Genomic DNA, 20,950 nt, shown 5'->3' with positions numbered 1-20,950 from the left:
TTGCATTATCATCGATCTTTGACAGGTGCGCAAAATTTGATTAAAATCTGTCCGTTTAAATTGGGTCAAAGTCGAGTCCAAAGGAGTCGGTTACATACATACATACAGGTGAAGCTAATATAAAGCGTGTAAAAACGAAGGCGGAAAGCTTGTTTGTTATTGGTCCCACTGACGAGAAGATTTTGTTTTTCAAAAGTGCCTTCTAATTCAAAAGACGAAAAACATGTAGTAATAATAAATAATCTTCTCTACACTGATCCCCTATGAATCGAATGGTCCATCGCCAATATATCAGGGGGTGTTTCTAGATACAATATAAACAGCTTGTCATAGTTATCACAAATTAGGTACGTTTATATAGACTTCGATAGGTCTCAATCTGGTCAATCTAATTTCTACTTACCTTATAGGAAAAACGAAATTGACACAAAAATGATTATCTGCTAGTTACTTTGTTCATAATCACTAATAAATATAATTACTTACACTACACATTGGTAGCAAGTTCGCCACTAGGCCAACACTGCACTATTTATTTTTTTTAAATTACACAAGAGAGCACAAACATACCACCTTATGTCACGAAATGGACGTCAGAATATTTAAAAGGCAAGACCCCAAGGAAGATATAAATGGTAAACTTTTTCTATTTTATAATAAATTATAAATGTAATGTAATGTGTGTAAATTTAAGATTAATTTAACTTCACGATTCAAAAGTGTACTTGGTTACCCACTTGAATAAAGATATTTTGAGTTTGAGTTTGAGTTTATCCTATTGTTAAACCTTTTTATTTTTTTATAAATACATTTGAATTAGTATACATTGTCGAAAGCCATAGTTACGATGCGAGAACATTTTGCCATACTTCAACACATGTTGTAATGCTTTACGAGTATTGGAGTTTACTAACTGAAGGCAATTAAAATCTTTACAGCACTTCCTTACTTAATTTTCCTTCCTATTTAATTTTCCATAAACCTGGAAAATCTAGGACGTCAAAGCTTAAACCAAAATCTAGGCTTATAAAGAACTTTCATACAAAGAGTTTTAACCTGTACAAAGTTATGAGTCTGTAAATAGTACCGTTATCCTCTTTCTAGGCACTTCAAACTTTAGTTAAAAATGTTAATATTATGCAGTTTTCACAAAACAAAGGCCCAACCATTTTCACTTAAGTTTCATACTTCTAAGTGAATGGGATCTTTGCCAAATGTTATTTTAGAATGTTTGAACGATTAAACATTGCAAAATCTATAATTTAAAGTTGTTAAATCATCCTACAGCCATGTTAACTATTATAATAACTTATGCTATTAGCATTGTAGTTGAAATTCCCTAATTGGATTTCTTAATCATTTTATTTAGACACGGAAAGTCATCTTTATTTTTTCTATACTTTTATCACTTTACAGTACAATAATAGTTTTATTAACAACATTGCATTGAACATTATGAAAAGCTCTCATACTCGCAGTTAGCTACTTTCTTATATAAAACATGTGGCAAACGAGCATGACGATTACCTGATGTTGAGTAATACCGCAGCCCATAGACAACTTGCATTGGCAACCTTTTAAGAATTGGTACGTTCTTTTCTTGAAGGACCCTTGGTTCGGAAATACATCGGTGGGCAGTTGGTTCCACGTAGTGATGGTGCGCGGCAAAAATAAAATAAAAATAATAAAGCTATAGGTTTCATATAAATAAAGACTACTATATATATGACACTACTCAAAGGAATTTAAGTCAGTCTAAGGGCTTAGTGTATTCTAGCTCTCTATAGTTAAGAGTCGACACGTTTTAGTTTTAACATAGTTTAGTCGTGTCTAGTTCCAATTGTACCCGTAAACACAGCTTGGCCTACATCTTCAGAACCTGGCTACTGCACTTGACGTTAAGCAAAACATCTTGCACTTGATAAGCCACATTTACTTTACCGTATCTTGTTTCTCTCCTTCTATTTATAATATAACAAACAAGAAATATATAATAGCAATTTGCGTTAGTATCAAATAGCTTATGTGAATGGGATATATAGGCCGTTTTGTGTCCGTTTTAAGTGCAGCTTTTATTAAATTACAATATTGCGTAATTCATTAATTTATTTCGTAATTTTACAGCTAACAAAATTTATATATAAAAACAAACAATTACTCTAATGTTCAAACATTTACAAAAGGGAAAAAACATTTAAAAAATGTCAATACATTTAACTAAGTTATACCTAATTTGGCTGTGTGATGGTGTAAAAGTGAGGGCATGTACGTGAAGGTGTGTATGTGTGGTATGCTTATAATGCATGTTATTTTGCGCTATGGATATTCTTAATACTCATTTCAACCATATTCCGCGATAGCTTGAACAAGTCAAGGGTTAAATATTGGTCGTTCTATGTCCGAGCTGCGCGATACAAAGTGAGTGAGTTCAGTTTTTTGCATTGTTAGTTTTGATGTAGGGTACATGAAACAAAGCACGACTACGAATCCTGTAGGCTGGAAAATGGAAGGGCAATGTTTCTAGAAGTGAGCTGCAATTAATTTTATTTGAGATGATGTTATTTAGTAGCATTAAATCGTATTGTTTGCGTCTAGAGTCTAATGGTTTTTTCTTTCAGTTATCTCTTTTTTTTTTATTGAGAAAAAGCTTGCCAACGCTTGGCACACTGAGACATTGGTAAAAACAAACACAAAATAAAAATTTTAATGTGACAAGCACTTATAGCCAAACATGACATACATATAGAGATCATATAGAGATTATTAAACAAAACAAACATTACAAAAAAAAAAAAACAATTACTTATCAAAGAAAAAATTCTAATTACAAAAAACTAAACAAAAATCTCTTAGTGGAATGAGATATCAGGGAGACAACCACAGATATTTTCTTTACCAAATCATTATTTTGCCTTCATTCGCAGTTTTTTTCGAAATCTCAAATAAAAAAGTATACCGTCGTAACCTTCAAGAAAGGAGCGTACCAATTATTAAAAGCCTAGAAACGCACTTGCGAGCCCTCTGGCAATATGAATGTCTATCGGTGGAGATAAATAGTGGTCTCCTATCACTTAGGCGAGCCCGTTTGGCCTTTGTTATAAAAAAAAATTAGTCTATGTTACACATTTTATTTTAAGATAAAATTCCAATCATAGCAATTTAGAGCTTTTAGCCCAAATTGCTTATTAACGATCTCCTAAACGTTTTTATCACAATTTACATGAAGCAGTTAACTGAAGAATACGGAAACAAGGTAAAGTAGGGTAGTGCATATAGGTCACACATGGAGCTTGAATCATTCATAAAACTGCATACCGTCTCAATGTGTGTTGGTAGTTACACTCCGGTCGGTAAAGATTTAATGGACTACAATTAGAAACTCAGATTTACTAACATACTAATAATAATTGTTATTGAAAATAGAAAACTTAAACAAAAAATATCCCTGTGGCAGTGTGCCTTTAATGCTGGCAGCATTTCCTCGCTGTATTTATTCGAAAGCACCAGCTCTGGGGTCATCGGTACTATGTACCAGATGGCAACTTAAATCTTTAATTAGCGCCTGTGCACTTGAACCCCACGGCCCAAGAGTCTCTACCCCAAAAGAAATAAAATAAAAGTTGGAGGAGAGACTCTTATATTTTAGCCATTTATCATTTTCGTTACGTACATGTTAATTAGTTATATACAAAATAAAATAAATAGATAAAAAACAGTCTAACCCAAAATTTATTTAAACCTTTCAGCATTTCCATTTCATCGAAATCGAGTGATTTCTGTATTGTATTTATCAAATTGTTTAAAAAAGGTGTGTGTAAAAAAATATATAATCAGTAACTTTATGTCAAAACATTTGTTTTTCTTTAAATAAAATAAAAATAATTTAACACAATTTTTAAGTCACCCACTGCAGAGGTTGTTGTGTATATAACTATAAATAAAAAAGTTTTAAACGTTCCAAAAACCTCATCTATTTAGAGAGTTATTTATGAGATTTATTTGCTTATAAAACGTTTAAAATATATGAATAACTCTTGCTTGAAAAAGGTTTTGTAAAGGAGATAGAAGGGGCTTAAAAAGGATTGTACGACGAAAAGTCATAGTTTCCATAATTTTGAAATACGCTTGGAATATCCTCTTTGTAGATGCAGTTATCCGGGTCATATTTACTTAGTTACAAATTCCGTTACGTAACGAGAACTGATTGTTCTTCATATGATTAATATTCGAGGTTTTTAAGCGCTTAGCTTTAGATACAGAGACCACTGTAGGGCGAGCTAAATTGCTTATATGAAGAATTTAACCTTTATAGATTATTTATTAGTGACTATAGAATCTATTTAATTGTCAATAAATTCTGTTAACTATAAATGACTTTAATAAATCAAATCAGGCAAATTGGCGTCGCACCAGTCTCTACAACTTACCCAGCTTGTAACGCGTAAAAACGTCAATTCAAAGTGTGAATAAATCTTTGAACTACACATATATATTTCGATCCTAGACGGTATTAGGATTAGATAGATGAAGACATATATACAAGCTTTGTCGTCCTCGATTCGACTAACCTGTGACTGTTGATGTTGTTAATATGTTATCATGTGAATGACTTACGAAAAAAAATTATGAAGTTTTTTTTAAATTAAGGATAATTTTAAATATTTCTATATCGCTTTTAAAGCTATGTTTTAAACGGATTACTCTTAATAACACTTTATATTTCATACGGTTAAATCGCCTATTACAGCACAAGATCTATTTAATTATTAATTTTGTAACATTACAATTAGTTTTATTAGAAACGTGTTCAAATAGTGGGCAAAACTTTACCCGTTCGTTGGACGCGCGGGAAATCTAACTATAAGTACTTAAAAACATAAATTCTACGATAAGACTTTAGTGTAATTAACTTGGAACTTCATATGTGTTCCTTCGGGTACTTGGTTTAAAAATAGCTCGAACAAAGTATATTAGAAATCCCTTGCAGTATGCTGACATGGACAAATAAAAATGAAATTAAAATTCATTCATTTTGGTAACTATGTACACTTATTATTACAGTTTTAATCAAGGGCGTAGAATGGGCAAGAACTGGTAAGAAACACTGCACCACCCTTTTAAATTGCCAAATTTGCACAAGAAAAATTAAGCCTAAAATCAGCAATATTTTCTAAATTCCTTCTGCAAAAACCAACCGAGGAGTTCAGGCACCTCTCTTTCGAATTCTTCGCGATTTTAACGCATTGAACGGAGCTGGATATATTCGGTAGTCGGCTGATCGGTTTAAGGGAAAGCATTGTTGCGTGCCTATCTCGAACTTAATTCGCTGTTTTGCTGATAATATTTTTTTTCTGCTTTACCAAAAATTTCTGGTGACTTTATTGTATGCTTATTTTATCTCGTATATATTTTAATTGTATTTTTCAATTGTCATACATTTTAGATGGAAGATCATGTAAAATATGCCGTAGATTAAGTACTATGTATGATGTGGTAAACTTTAATAAATAATTATACTAGGTACATATACAGAAGACATTGTGGTAAGTAGTCTGGTACTCTTTCCATTGTGTAAAATTGATGCAATGTTCGGGACTATGTTTAGTAAAGAGCTTAGGCCCGCCCTTAGACACCTGCAACACCAGGCCGGCCGGTCTTGAGCTTAGTTTATACGAAGCTTTGGTTACGGCAAAAGCATTTGTTTGAATGCCAAAACTGCCAAATGTATTGAAGTACTGTTGCCCAAATTATACTTCCGGGATATTATCAGTTTTTTTTTTTAAAGACAATTCACACCAATTGACCTAGTCCCATGCTAAGCTGGTGAAGCTTGTATTATGGGTACTAGGCAACGGATATACATACATATTATAGATAGATAGACATATAAATACATATTTAAACACCCAAGACCTAAGCACAACACCAAATGCTCATCACATCGATGTTCGTCTCAGCCGGGGATCGAACCCGGGACCCATGAATTCGCATTCGTACTAACCACTAGACCAATGAGTCGTCTTTGAAGTGCACATTTGTAGAACTAAAACTCTCAGCCAATTCACAGAGCATTTTAAATGTTCCTCGACAACTTCGAAACGACAGACCGTCGAAAAAGTGATTAAACGAATCCGTCCAGGCGATATAATCAAGAAATTCGCGGAATACGTAGTCGAATTGAAAAAGTTGAAATAGGTTTATACGTTGAAATCGTCTGTTTCGTTTCAAATTAAAAAATTCAGCAAATGCATTTAATTACATAATACTTTTATGTCTTATCGCCCAACTGCACTTTCCAGCAAAATGTTAACGCGAAATCCATTCAAGCACATTTTTGATGCTGGAATTCTGAATATTTTTTTAATATAAAACCTGAATATTCAGATATTTCTCATCTCATAGTCGGTAATCAATTCAGCCGTAATGCACCTCAGTGAATGAATATTTAATATTTCGGCTTTATAAAAAGCTTTTATGGGTAGAATTTTTCAAGTGGAATGGCTAAATCCCAAACTGTACGAAACATAAAAAAATACAAATTTAACAAAACTAAAAAAAAATACTTCTAAACCTATTGTCGACTTCTTTTTTGACAATACTTTTTTCACAATCAACAATTCATAGAAATAAGATAAAATTTTAACGCAGATTATGGTTTAGTATCAACTGAGTACTTATATCTCTGTTGTTTATTTACATTTATTAGTTACCTACAGATTATACAACTTTTTAAATTTCTAATGAACTTCTCAAATAGCATATTCAAAAAGTTAAAAGCAGTCAATAATTCATTCATATTAGATAAACAAATAGGTTTTTAAACAGTTTTGTCTATAAAAATGAGTGTATCTAGATTTATGGTTGTGTAAATAGCCTAAAAGAGATCTAGGCGACCTTAAACATCCCACGCGAGCTTACAGACAAGGTGTTAGCAAATGGTTCACTGGCTTCTATCGAGGTCAAACAATAGATTTTGCAAATTCGAAATTCAAAAATATACTGACAGTTACTTCCACATCCGTATTTTGAAATAAGAATTCAAGCGGTATTTTAAACTCATACGCATTATATACATTTTTAATAGGTCCTTTTCATAAATGTTCTATTAGCAAATAAAATAGTTTTTTTTACAAACTGAAGAGGTAAGTTGATTAAAGTTTTTGGTACAGGGTTAATTCTATATATTTCTGAGTTTCTATGCTTGCCTAAATGTGTTTTAATCATAATCTTAACTATACATGGACGAAGTAACATAACAAAAAAAAAATTCTCTGAAATTATAAAACCTAGGTTATAAAATAAAATTTTACTTATTAATTATACAGTTCTTGTCATCGCAATCTTTTCTTTAACCCCTATAACCATTGCCAAGACTGTCGAACAAAAAAGAACCTTTTAATGAGGCAACAATAAATACAAAATACGTCATGCAATGAAATCATCCTACAATTCACATCGTTTGTGATTATTTAAGAACATAATACAATTATAAACCAGTTGAAATTACCCAGAATACGCCGTCAAATACATTTCGTTACACGTATTGCGGACTGCGGTTACAGTATATTAATGTTATAATGAAGATGAGAAAATCTGAAAGTAGGATCTTCTATCTCCCTTTATCTATAGTGTATTCACAGTTTGTGTAAAAACAGAATTATCAATTTGTTTGTACTGTTTAGGTGTAATTGTTAATCTTTTGTATAAGTGTTTTTTTTTATGAAAACGAAAGGTGTTTGGTGTGTGGTTTGTGTGGTGTAAGGAGGAAAAGGTGTTCAACTTATGTATCTTACACACTTTACACATACAGACTTGGGGAATACTTCAGAAACATCTTTTAAAATTGAGAACATGCCAAAGAGGAATGGAAAGAAGCATGGTGGGTGTAAAACTGAGACATCGAAAAAGAGCAGAAGAGATAAGATCATTGACCAAAGTAGAGGACATTATAAAGAAAATAAATCAATTTTGTCAATCAACAATCAAAAATTGTTATCTCTCATTATATTTTTTTTCTTTGATTATTCTTATTATGTGTTTGTCAATTTGTTAGTAATAAATGTTATGTCTATGTCTAAAGGCCGATTTACATTATCTTAGTGTTTAGGAGAGAGCTTTAGTACAACTTGAAAGGCAAGTTCTTTAGCGTAGCGTTTACTAAAGCAAGTAGCGTTTACATGTTTCAACTAAAGTACTATCCTAAAGCACTCTCCTAAACACTAATGATAATGTAAATCGGCCTTAAGAAGTGTAACCACGGATAAGGTAAGTACAAGGGTAAATTACACCCTAACCTGACCTAAATTAAGTAATAAACAAAATATATAAAAAATATTAAGGCGAATTCAAAGCACTACATAGAACAAAGAACCGCTGAAATTAGGCGCTGCGGGCGCTAAAACACGTAATCCTCTTACACACATTCAAAATAAATAATGGTCGCTTAAATTGTTTGTTTATTGTCCCTTCCAACATTGCCAACAGACAGTTCTCTATACCTATATAATTTTTTTAAAGATACAATGGAACTCGCCATTACGCAGGTACGTTCTAGTAGGTCAATAAATAATTACCCAAACAATGTTTAAATAGGGTCAAACAAACGTTAAGTTACGATCATTTTGTTTGCATGCCCTTTCGAGCTATGATTGTTAATTACATCGACCCACTGAGATGAATGACGTCATTGGATGACAATTCACGCCCTTGAATGTTAGTGTCGTTTACTATTACTGATTTCACAAATATTGACTTTATTTTGAAAAATAGAAATATCTATAACCGGGCGATTCTGAATTCCATTTTCGAATTCTAATTGCCTTTCAATTAGGATTCTAAGAAGATCGAATCTAAGAAGGATTACCTGCTTGCGTGTTTAATTCCACTACCCTTATACCGCGATACAAAAATACTTTTTACTAATGTAGATGTCGCCGTAAAATTAATACCGCCAAACAACTCGCCATATTGTTAAAAAACCTAAAATGTAAAAAATACGTTACTTACTGATCTTATCGTTTTTTTTCGGAATATAAATTGTAAAATAGGGTAGTTTACCTTAGAATCATTAAATAAAATATCGGTCGGCGTACAAATCCGATTCATTAAAAAAACTAGTATGTCCAGTAATTTTGACAGAAAGATGAAACAAAACCCGGTCATAAAATACATAGCATTTTTCAGTTATACAAAAAGTCACTCAATAATTATTGGAGACTTCGTGAAGATTTTAATTTTGATATTTTGCCTTCTACATTTCAACAATAAAAATTATATATTAATATCTCATTAAGGAGCTGTTTCTCATCAAACTAAGGGTCAGTAAATAGTCAGACACATATTCATGAATTTTATTTCATTGATTAAAAATGATTATGAGATTCAGAGATATTCTTGAAGGACAATAACATTTGTTTGATAAAATGCTTATTATATTAACCGTCATAAAACTACTATATTACCACAAATCAAGGCGGACCTTTAGAACTTTCAAGAAATCATATCTCTATTAATATCTCTTTATAAGATGATTTGATACAATTCTGCAAATTTTGGATTTTTTTTATATTTTTTTATGTCATTTTGAGACATCCAAAAGGGTACTACTGGCCACTGGACCTCTCAATACCCAGATGGAAAAAAATAAAATACCTTTTTATTTAATTATATTTCTTTCTTGTCACAATGGAAATACAGTTCATTATTATACAGAATACAATTTCTGATCTTAGAAACGAATAAACTAAAAAAAATACTAAATTTAAAAAGTTCTCTAGCGCACGCTAAATTTTTCCTGATCATAGGTAATATTAATTTCCTATATATTAAAAAAAACACGGTACAACCGGTACAGGTCGCTAGTATGGAATAAAGGTCTCCTTGTGTTATTTAGGGTCAAATTGTTAGACAATTACGTTGAGTTTATGTAAAGCTCAGATAATGTTCATATAACGTTTGAAACATTAAAAAATAATTAAATACTTGTCGAAAGTAAATGTCGATTTAACTATACGGACGTTGCCAAACAACTTCGAAATCAAAGGCGATGCGTATAAAATGTAGAGATATTAAAAATTAATAGAAACGTAAGATTAATTATTTAGACCAACTTTTTGCTTTTTAAGGAAATAGCAAAAAGGTTAGTCGACTTCACAGAAGACCGAAGAGCTGGCAGCTACCTCGGACAAAGAATTAGTCTAGCTATTCAAAGTATCTTCGCTGCCAGTATCTTCGGAAACTTGCCTAAAGGGACTCCTTTTAATAATATATTTTAGTTTTATATTTTAAGGTTATTTATTGTTTTTTGTTATATTTATTTAAAATTATTCAGACTTTATAAAGATATATAATAGTTATATAAACCTAAATATGACACCTTTGAAATATAGTTAATTTAAAAAAGTATATACATATTACAAGGCAATGAGTGTCTATCACTTCTGTTTAATTTAATCAACATATAAATCTCGTGCGATCCATTAATACATTTTTAATATATACTACGTACTACGATGCTTTACTGAAGCCTTACAAAGAACATGGAAGTGAATCTTCCCAGAATCCGTTCAACTAATTGGTTCCAATATGTAACTTTGGACTGGTCTACGTTAGATCGTTTAGATCGAATATTTGCTGACTAAAACATATTTGCGAACCCTATTGATTACCCAGTAAGCAAACTGAAAGCTTTTAACGCAAAGACAGATTTATGGGGCTGTTTCATTAATGTTTTTAGAAAATTTAGAAAAATTGTTCTATGTCACCAAGAAATCCGGGTAACGTTACGAATAGGTCATGGTGAAAATAGTTGCCAGGGAATTTGTTAAAGGAACATATGTATTTGTCTTATTAGATATAAAAAGTTACGTGCCCGCGTGCTGTTGGAGTACCCCACAAAACCATTTCCGATAAATATGAATATTCAAATAAAAATGGCGATGTCCTGTTCTGAAAAAATAGAGCTGAATTTTGTTGCGAATACTGTCAAATGTGTACTCGTATACCACGTTACACGAAAGACAGGTGCCCCAAAAATATATTCTGCTTATTGTATATTAGAGTTCGTGTAGGCACTCTTTATACTTCTATTTACCTTTATATAAAAGTACATATATGTCTTTAATCTATGAATACAATTATGTAATTTAATTCAAAAAGCATTTATCTATTATTATGTGTAAAGGTGCCTACCAACAATTTCCTTCCTAAAACAATTAATTTCTTATATACGTATATATATATATATATCAAGTAATTGTATGTAAAACTACTAACTAAAAATTAATATTTATAGCTTCAACTTTTCTCAAATTGTAAACTACTTAGGAATCAAAAATTATCCCTGCCTAAAATTTAAATAATCTAAGTAATATTTTACCGTGCTTTAAATATATTATTTTCTTGTAGAAAAACCTTTTATAGTTTCATTATTATTTACATAATTTTTTTAGATGTCTTTAAGTACTATAAAATATGTACTTTAATAATTCTGTTACTTTTCCACTATTTTATGTACATATATAAACGTGTTTAATAAAAAATGAGCAACTTACCGATTTAAAATATTTTTTCTTCCTTGGTTATCACTGCCTAAAATTAAAACAACTACGACGTTACATATTTCAATTATTGTGAATACTGTTTATGATTTTCACACGTTTTAAATTAGGTATATAGGAGATATTTTTACACGAAACTAACTTTATTTTTTTAAGCGATGAGACGACCGTGCCGCTGACAGCCGGCTTTTTCAAATGTCTATGATTTTTTACCGCCTTCGCGTCTGCGCTTTGCCGCGTTGGAAGGGTTACAAAACTTAAAGACGTAACGTGTTAACGTGACTTAAACTCAATTATAACTTACGACCTTAGTCAATAATTAAAGTTAAATTGATTGGGAATACAGTACTAATACCATAATATTATTATCAATTATGACAATAACCATAGAAAATTAATATTTTTACATTGTGAATGTCGGCGACATCTAGTAGCACATTAAGGCAATAGTTATCGTTATAATAATGACTTACTCATTAGTAAATGTTTTAATCCATTTAAAATTAAAAATATTTTATATTATATTCATGGTAACAAATTATTGATTCTAGACCAAGTTTAATTAAATAGTATTTTTGTTTAAATATACTTGATTTTAGTTCCACATAATCTGTGGCACTTTGGGCAGACTTTCATAGAGTAGGTTTTGTATAGAGTACAGAGTACAGACTTCAGAGCTCTCAGCTCAGTTTCAGTGTCAAACTTCATTCTTCAACCATCAATCATAAGTTGCACAATCCCGAAATTAATAGGTTATAAATTTTCATAGTTTATTACCAATTTTTCTAATTGTAAAATCGCGTCGAAATGGCACAGAGTAAGCTTAATGATATGGCTGGAAAGTTTGCTAAAGGTGGGCCTCCAGGACTCGGCATTGGACTAAAAGTGGCAGCGGTACTCGGTGCAGCAGCCTATGGCGTTTCGCAATCCCTGTTTACCGTCGAGGGTGGCCATCGTGCTATTATATTCAACAGAATCGGAGGTATTCAGAATGACGTTATGACTGAAGGCTTGCACTTCCGTATTCCATGGTTTCAATACCCAATAATTTTTGACATCAGATCGCGGCCTAGAAAAATTTCCTCGCCTACAGGATCCAAAGATTTACAAATGGTTAACATATCTCTACGTGTTTTATCCCGCCCGGATTCAAATAGTCTTCCAATAATGTATAGACAGCTTGGTAAAGATTACGATGAGAAGGTCTTACCATCAATTTGTAACGAAGTCCTGAAATCTGTTGTCGCCAAATTTAATGCTTCTCAACTAATCACGCAACGTCAACAAGTGTCATTGCTTATAAGAAGAGAATTAGTTGAGCGTGCTGCTGATTTCAATATAATTTTGGATGATGTTTCACTGACTGAATTAAGCTTTGGAAAAGAATATACTGCTGCAGTTGAAGCCAAACAGGTAGCACAGCAAGAAGCTCAAAGAGCTGCTTTTGTTGTGGATAGAGCTATACAAGAAAAACAACAAAAAATTGTACAAGCTGAGGGAGAGTCTGAGGCAGCAGAAATGTTGGGTAAAGCAATGGGAATGAGTCCAGGTTACCTTAAGTTACGTAAAATCAGAGCGGCCCAGAGCATTTCCAGAATGATTGCTCAATCACAAAATAGGGTATTCTTACCAGGTAATAGCTTAATGATCAATCTCCAAGACCCTTCCTTTGATGACCTGTCTGAGAAACTGACTAAGAAGAAGTAACAGGAAGCCATGGAAGAGTATGCCCATAAGCTAGAACCAATGCCTACTCTTCTAGAAAATGAAGCCTATTTAATAAGCAGTGCTTCTTCAATTACTATATAAACAAAGTTATGCATTTTAGTACATGTATCAGGGTTCAATTTTATTAACTTGCATTTTTTGTTACTTAGGTGTAGATAATATAGTTGTGTATTTGTTCTGTAAATCATAATGATTATAAAAGATTTAACATATCATAGCTTGTTTAATTTGTTTTGTTAACTTAAGAAAAGGAAAATATTTTTTATTATAAAACAATTGACATTAAATATTTATATATTATTCCAACACAACATATGCCTTTGACATCGGACCCCTGGGGGACTACCATGAGCATTCTTAAAGCAATATAGTTGAGATGCTGATGAGTTTAGACTCCTAAATTCAGTATGTTCGTTTTCATACCAAGGCCAATAAACTGAAACGTATTGGAATCGTTGATCGCAAGACTGAACAAAACAACAATCATTTTGTTTGAGGTTTCTATTGTAAGTTTTGAAATTTAACTGTCAAACTTCCATGGACAGATGTTTCTATAAAAATAAATAAAATTATTTTAAATCAATCACAATAAGCTATAATTAAATTATTTTAAATGTAAAGTTTTCTGATGCTATAATAGTTGACACAGTACACACAGAGTCGCAATTTAGGAATGCATTTACACCGCAGACTCACCTGGAAAACACATATTCAAACAAAGCAAGACGAAATTAACCACAAATAGGGTCTCTACAGGCTAATGGGACAAAATTCAAAACTATCCATTGACAATAAGTTGCTTTTATAAAAAACATACTCCAGCAAATATCAAACACCCCACGGTGTCTCAAAACAACACAAGTCCATGAATTTCTTAATATGCCCATGGTAAAAGCAGAAATAATCACACATGGGTATAACTACAAACTAAGACTTCAAAAGCACCCCAATCAGCTAGCAGGACAGCTAACTATACCAGAATCTACACGACAACTAAAAAAGCAGCGAGGCATTTTTGACCAGGACAACCCAACAGACTGAGTTTAAATAAGAATAGGCAGGCTCCGCTGGGAGTAGCGCCTAACATGTAAAGAAGCACTCAACATATCTACTTATAGTCGCAAAGACTGATTCTATGATTAATATTTAAATTTAAAAAAAAAGGTACTTAATAACAAATGTCATGGGCTGTTGCAACTATCGGTTTTTACAACCACATATGAGTAGTTCGATGTTGTTACAACAGATTTTGACCAATATAAAAACTTTTTATATTAACACCTTAAATTTTATTTTGAACCTTACTTTTAAATTGTCAACCTTGTGTAACACACAAAGTAGTAAAATACTACACCTTAAATGGGTTTTAATGTATTAGGTAATTAACATAAAACCACTAAATATTTTACTGCTAATATTTATTTATACATATATAACATTATCTGACATTAGACTATTGAATTATTATATTTACTCCTTCTTAAGAGCTGAAGGCTGGGGCAAGCGATATTTAGCCATCTCCTTCTCTGCTTCAAAGTAACTCATATTGTCATAGAGAAAATATTCTGGAACCTTATATGGGCCATTTTTACTTGGATCTACTCCTGGGCCAACAGGCTGAGATGATTTGTGAATTACAGCATTACTCAAACCAGGAACTTCCGCAGACGATATCGAACCTTGACTTTGACCTGTTCCTTCACTAAAGTATCTTCCAATTACAATTATACTTCTTTTCATACTATGTCTGGTAAACATTTTTGGTTTGATAGGTTTTTCAGATTCACCTCGAAGGCTCGAAATCAGATTTGTGATTACACATTACACAATCCCATAAATGTCAAAACAATGATTATCTCATTCCTGTAGTCTGTGAATCTGTCTTCTTCGGTTACAAAAACTATTGTTTGTTTGAAAATAATATTATGTATTTGTCCTATTGAAATATGTATATAAGCTAACAGTTTTCGACATATGGAATTTAAAACATATTTGGTACTATTTTTTTATTAGCTCTCATTCAAGTCCCGATATATTATATCCCCGACCCTGTTTCTTCTGCATATCAATGATATGTTGCAACTTAGCAACATTCATTGCTATGCGGATGACAGCACTGGGGATACTTTTTACACTGGCCGGGCAGGTATTTCTCGGGCAGTTGTCGATGAGTACGAAACTCTACTACATGGAGTCTCAGACTGGGGCAGACTAAACCTAGTCCAATTTAACCCCAAGAAGACACAAGTTTGCGCGTTTTCTGCTTAAAAAAACACCATTTGTCGCTACTCCTCTTTTCGAAAACACTCTTCTTAAAGCCACAGCCAGCATTGGAATACTTGGCGTTGACATATCGAACGACGTTCAGTTTCGCGGTCACTTGGAGGGAAAGGCTAAATTAGCCTCCAAAAAGCTTGGTGTGCTCAGCAAGGCGAGACGGTACTTCACTCCGGGCCACCGCATGCAACTATATAAAGCGCAAATTCAGCCCCACATGGAGTACTGCTCTCACCTCTGGGCGGGGGCTCCCCAGTACCAGCTCCTTCCACTTGACCGTATTCAACGCAGAGCGGTTCGAATCGTCGATGACCAATCCCTTTCCGAGCGGCTTGATCCTTTGGCGTTGCGTAGAGATGTGGGGTCACTCTGCATCTTCTACCGCATTTACCATGGAGAGTGTTCAGAGGAGTTGTTCGGATTAATAATTGCAGCTGAGTTTCGTCATGGGACGTCGAGGCAGAGTACGAAATTCCACCCGTATCACCTCGACGTCCGCCGTTCCACAACTGAGCGTTTTTCAAAGCAGTTTTTGCCGCGCAACACCACTTTGTGGAACCAGCTGCCCATTGAGGTATTTCCGAACCAATTCGACTTAGGGTCCTTCAAGAAAAGAGCGTACCGATTCCTGAAAGGCCGGCAACGCACTCGCGAGCCCTCTGGCATTGAGAGTGTCCATGGGCGGCGGTATCACTTAACATCAGGTGAGCCTCCTGCCCGTTTGCCCCGTTTTATAAAAATAAAAAAAAAGATATATTATATAATGACGTTATAGGTCAACACTCGCGCGGTAAAAGTTTCACCGTGCAACATTATGATTTTGTGTCTATGACGGTATGAAAACATTTAATTTTGAAAGTAATTGCTTCATAATAATTTAGATTTAATTGTTATGAAGTTTTAAGGGACATCGCTGTATAAAATGACAATAGAAGTTTATTAATTTACCGTAATAAAAATAGTTTGTTCCACGTAGAATACTTTAAATAGCTGTTTGTCCTCAAAATTTAACTATTTTTAAATAAATATTATCGTATTACAGTAAACAAAGACAAGTACATTCTATTTTTCTTCGAGTGAATCTAGTGCCACATACGACCTCAAACGCCGCGCTTCTATTACTTACGCTTGTTTACATAGCTTATAACTACGGTATTGAAATAAGACAAAACCTTTAAAGAATATAAAGTTTTAATAAGATAAATTAATAGTAAAATATTTCGGTTACATTTGATACATTGACAAAAAGACACTAACAAAACAGATTCACAATGACATCAGTTTATGGTTAATAGTTTCATGTAAGAAGTTTACATCAGGTTTACATCTGGAAATTAAAATGATGACTATAACTACATTATTTTAAAAAACAAGAATAATTAAATGTGGTCTAGCTACATTATGTTACTTTTGCTTGTCTTTGGTTTTAAAATGCTACAGATGATTATGAGCTAAATAAAGCTTAACCTAACCTATGATAGTAATTGGCAAAGAGAGCACGGTGTCTATTGATATTGGTCTAGCTTGTCTTTGAAACATTTTCACGACTGTTTTGGATAGGTAGCTAAGTTGCCTTGCATAAAATCGCCGAATATTCTATCAAATCGAGGGAAAATGTATTTACTTTAATATTATTTACTATTATTCGTGAATAAAAATGGGCTATGAATAGATATAACGTGTTTCTGTTTGTGTTGCTTCTGATAAACAGCAGTTCAGCCATTTACATGAAAGGTGAGTACAAAAAATGGGCAAGTACCTAGAATTTTTTGTTTTACTGTTACGGGTTAAGATTCAGGTATAAAATTATAAACGCTTGGTAGAATTAATATTGACTCATATTTCTTATTGGTTTATGTTAGAAAAAAGCATGCACTTATGATTCTGTATTGTAATAAGCGCAGGGCGCTGTTTATAATAATTATTGTAGTTGTGTATATTATGTACTTACTGTATAGCACACTAGCACACTATGTAACCCGGCAAAATCAAAACGTTTCTCATAAACGTCATTGCTACTTCAAACTCTACTCTTTTTGCTGTAGTATGTTGTATCTAAGATTCGCTGGTATAATCTAGGACAAATGGATCAATAATATTATGTTTAATAAATAATTGGGGCTGTGATACGTAACCTTTTAAGGTAATACAATTATTTTAAATCCAATACTAATAATATAATATTTGGCTAGTAGGGTACCGTGTATGTTTGTCATTTGTGTAATGCGTCAAATTAAAAATGTATCTTTTTCTCTGTAGTCTATGGTTTTTTCATATATATTTTTTTAAAAGTGTTGCCACAATAGTAGTTGTACCAGTCTAACTGTTAGTTTTGTTTTCCTTTTCGTGGGAAAAATATCTATCATCATTATATTCTATTCAAAACAAACGGAAAGTTTTTGTGACACAACTTCAGCTTTTTTTTTAAATATTGCTATTTTTAATAAATTAAAAATAGAAGCTAGTAAAACGTTGTCTCGAGTCTCGACCCGAGAGCAGTTTTTGAACTATTTGGTTGGCAACACACTTTTTTATTTCGTTCATAATTACTTATTGGTTTGCCGCTATATATATAATTCAGCGTGTTTAGATACTTGACCCTATATTCATATGTGAAAACATGAATTTATAAAATATTTCATGCAGTTAATCGCCTTACTACTATAAAACTTGTTAAGACTTAAGAATTATAAAGGTGGATCGTAAAATGGCGAAGTCGGCGCCTGTGAACGATGTGCTATGTAGCGCCGTGGAATATTTAGTGAAGCTTGGTGCTAATCTACGAAGACGTTCTGAGACGCTAAAACATAAACGGATAAAAAAAGAAAAACTAAGAAATACTCTAGCCGTGCAAAAGGCGGCTAATAAGGTTTTGCTTTTATGCGAATTGTCGAAGAAATCGATTGTGACTGTTGAATCCAGTGTCAACACCATTTTATCTCAAATCAAAACACTTCAAGGCAGTGCATATAGCGGGAAAAGTTGTAGTTCAGAAAATATCTCCAATTACGAATATTTTGAATATAACTCTAGGCGGCTAAAAATTCGACAAAAGTTTAATTTAAAGCACTATACTTCTGCCAAAGTAGTAGCAACTGCAATGCCAACTTCTCTAGCAAGCAAATATCCAGTGTTTTACGATTGTAAATTATTAAGATTGCGAAAGAGAGCTGAAAGAAATGAAGAAAAATCTAAATCCACAAGTTCTGAAACATTTAAATCTGTGACATTTAATGATAGCATTGTTGTATGTGGAGAAAATGAAAAAAGTAGTATTGCATGTAGTAATAGTGATGAACTAAGTCAAAATCTTGTAGCTGAAGGTAATACAAAACATCCAACAAAGAGAAAGCTAAGTTCATCTGAAGATGGCTCGGAGGACTGTACAAAATCAATCAATAGAAAAAAGGTTAATAGTATTGAATTAGAAAGAAAGTCCAGTAAAAAAGGTAACCCATATGCTAATATAGAAAAACAGGATTTGCTACAAAACAACCCTGAAAAGAACTCTACTGTAAATGAAATGAATAGATATGATGGAACTGACAATTCTATCCAGACATCTTTGAATGAGGATGTAATGGAGTCTTTAATAAATAAAGATACTTGTGCAGAAGATGAAAATGATGATATTAAGTCTAATGATGTAAGAGAGGAAGACAATTTTAAATCTCAGTCAGAAAATATTGCAATTACAAGTAATTATGAAAGTGACAGAAGTGAAGATTCAAATTCTTCTAAACAAACTTACATCAAATGTGTTAACATAAATAGGCTGTTAAGACCTGACAAAATACCAAAAGATCTGCCACCAGTAGTAATAGAAAGTGACAGTGATGACAATCTTAATAAAAACCCTAAGCCAAAAAAGAAATCTAAGCATAAAAATATTAATTCAAAGTGCAATTTAACAACCTTTAAAACCTATAAACAATACGGGAAAAAAGCGAAAGATGTACACAATTTCAAACCATGTAAATTTAGTATACATATTACCAGATTGCCTAAATTGACACCTGAGTATTTATTATCCCAAAATTTAAAAAGAATTGTCCAAAATGAAACAGTATTATGTGAAATATCCTCAACTGTTGTAACAGATATACCAAGTGAACAAAGTGGTAAGTCAAATGATGGTAAAGAAAAATTAAAGCTAGATGAAGACATCTTGGCAAGTAAAACTTCTTTACTCCATCACTCAGATTCAGAACTATCTGATGATGACAACAGAAATGTAAATGAAACAGTAAAAAAGGAACTTCTTTGTGACTCGGACTCTGACAAAGAAAACCCAAAAGACAATTCACCTTATAATAACAAAAATGATAGTGGTAAAGAAGCTATACATACAAATGAAACAATAGAACAAAATCTTGATAAGGATAAGTGTATTGAAGACAGAGTTAGAAAAAAGTCAAAAAGCATAGATACTGATAGTAATAATACAGTCCAACAAAAAGAAAGTAATCTGGATTCTCACAGAGTTTTATTAACACCAGACATCACCAACAAAGTAACAAATGAAGATTGTGATTTATTTGATAAGTTAAAGAATTCTGTAGAACAATCTGATAACAATGAATGTATTGAGACACCAGAATCAAAACAAATAAGACTCTTTGATAGTACAACAAAAAGAAAGTTTTTTTCATCAAGTTCAGACACAGAAGATGAACAGCTTAAAAAAACATATGAGAAGATAAGAGAAGATTTACTTAGAGACAGTCCAGAAAAAGAATTGCTAAATAAATCAGGATCTGAATCATCCAAATCAAATACTAGTGGGGATAGTAATACTAAATTAAAGAAACGCAAGTTAACTAAAAGAAGAGCAAATGAAAATAGCAAGGTTAGGATTACATAAACTTAAATTAACTTTTATACTACACCCGCTCAGAAAATACATCATAGCTCTTTTCATCAAAATGTAGAACAGTAGTAGTAATGTTTATCACCAAGAGCAGGAAAATGATATTAACGATGATGAAATTAAGTCATTGTTAACATTAACGTTTTCTCTTTTTACCTGTGTTATTCAAAGGAAAGGAATGAATGAGATTTTGTTTTTATTTTCCTTGTAGGTGTAGTATAAAGCGCTATGTATAAATCCAAAGTGTGATTCTGATCAAAGGTGTAGTTTAAGGCACATCATTGGGTTCGTCCAAGGGCCACAATACACCTGAGCTCACACTATTATAGTGTACTTCCTTCCTTAATGTACAATGTTTTATAGTGGACTCTTAATAATTCTTATATATAATTCAGCTTACATTTTATCTTTGCTAATTTCTAAATGTTATATTCTCCTATATTTAATAAATAATACTAGGCCATTGTCAGGTCTCCTAGATGGATCTTGCACTGTTAAGAGTAACATGATAAACAAT

General features: G+C 32.4%; 4 protein-coding genes and 1 long non-coding RNA gene across 7 annotated transcripts in view; 3 read left to right on the top strand and 2 right to left on the bottom strand.

Moving 5' to 3' along the window:
* Positions 1-11,810, bottom strand: part of LOC125060258 (connectin-like) — an 81,949-nt gene extending 70,139 nt beyond the window's left edge. Inside the window, exon 1 of the mRNA XM_047665059.1 lies at positions 11,553-11,810. The gene's annotated coding sequence lies outside the window, so the exon portion shown is untranslated. The remainder of the gene's footprint in view (positions 1-11,552) is intronic.
* Positions 11,811-12,251: 441 nt separating this feature from the next.
* Positions 12,252-13,501, top strand: LOC125060242 (prohibitin-2). Its single transcript, XM_047665037.1, has one exon. The coding sequence runs from the start codon at positions 12,366-12,368 to the stop codon at positions 13,263-13,265; it is 900 nt and encodes a 299-aa protein (XP_047520993.1). The 5' UTR covers positions 12,252-12,365; the 3' UTR covers positions 13,266-13,501.
* Positions 13,502-16,736: 3,235 nt separating this feature from the next.
* Positions 16,737-17,629, bottom strand: LOC125060244. The gene is made up of 2 exons (XR_007118818.1): positions 17,515-17,629; positions 16,737-16,890 (listed from the first exon to the last, which is right to left on the bottom strand). It is a non-coding gene; the product is annotated as an uncharacterized LOC125060244 (long non-coding RNA).
* The window catches only part of LOC125060237 (transcriptional regulator ATRX homolog), a 34,372-nt gene continuing 30,508 nt past the window's right edge, over positions 17,087-20,950 (top strand). For 2 of the 3 annotated variants that reach the window (XM_047665032.1, XM_047665031.1), the window contains exon 1: positions 17,087-17,297. The gene's annotated coding sequence lies outside the window, so the exon portion shown is untranslated. Of the gene's footprint in view, positions 17,298-17,593; positions 17,707-20,950 lie in introns of those variants that run through there. The other variant, XM_047665033.1, reaches the window with a different exon arrangement.
* On the top strand, positions 18,030-20,532 carry LOC125060239 (myb-like protein X). Its single transcript, XM_047665035.1, has one exon. The coding sequence runs from the start codon at positions 18,271-18,273 to the stop codon at positions 20,425-20,427; it is 2,157 nt and encodes a 718-aa protein (XP_047520991.1). The 5' UTR covers positions 18,030-18,270; the 3' UTR covers positions 20,428-20,532.

The sequence above is a fragment of the Pieris napi genome, chromosome 21 (genome assembly GCF_905475465.1).
Source record: "Pieris napi chromosome 21, ilPieNapi1.2, whole genome shotgun sequence".
Taxonomy (NCBI): domain Eukaryota; kingdom Metazoa; phylum Arthropoda; class Insecta; order Lepidoptera; family Pieridae; genus Pieris; species Pieris napi.
This window is presented reverse-complemented; position numbering and strand designations above follow the sequence as displayed.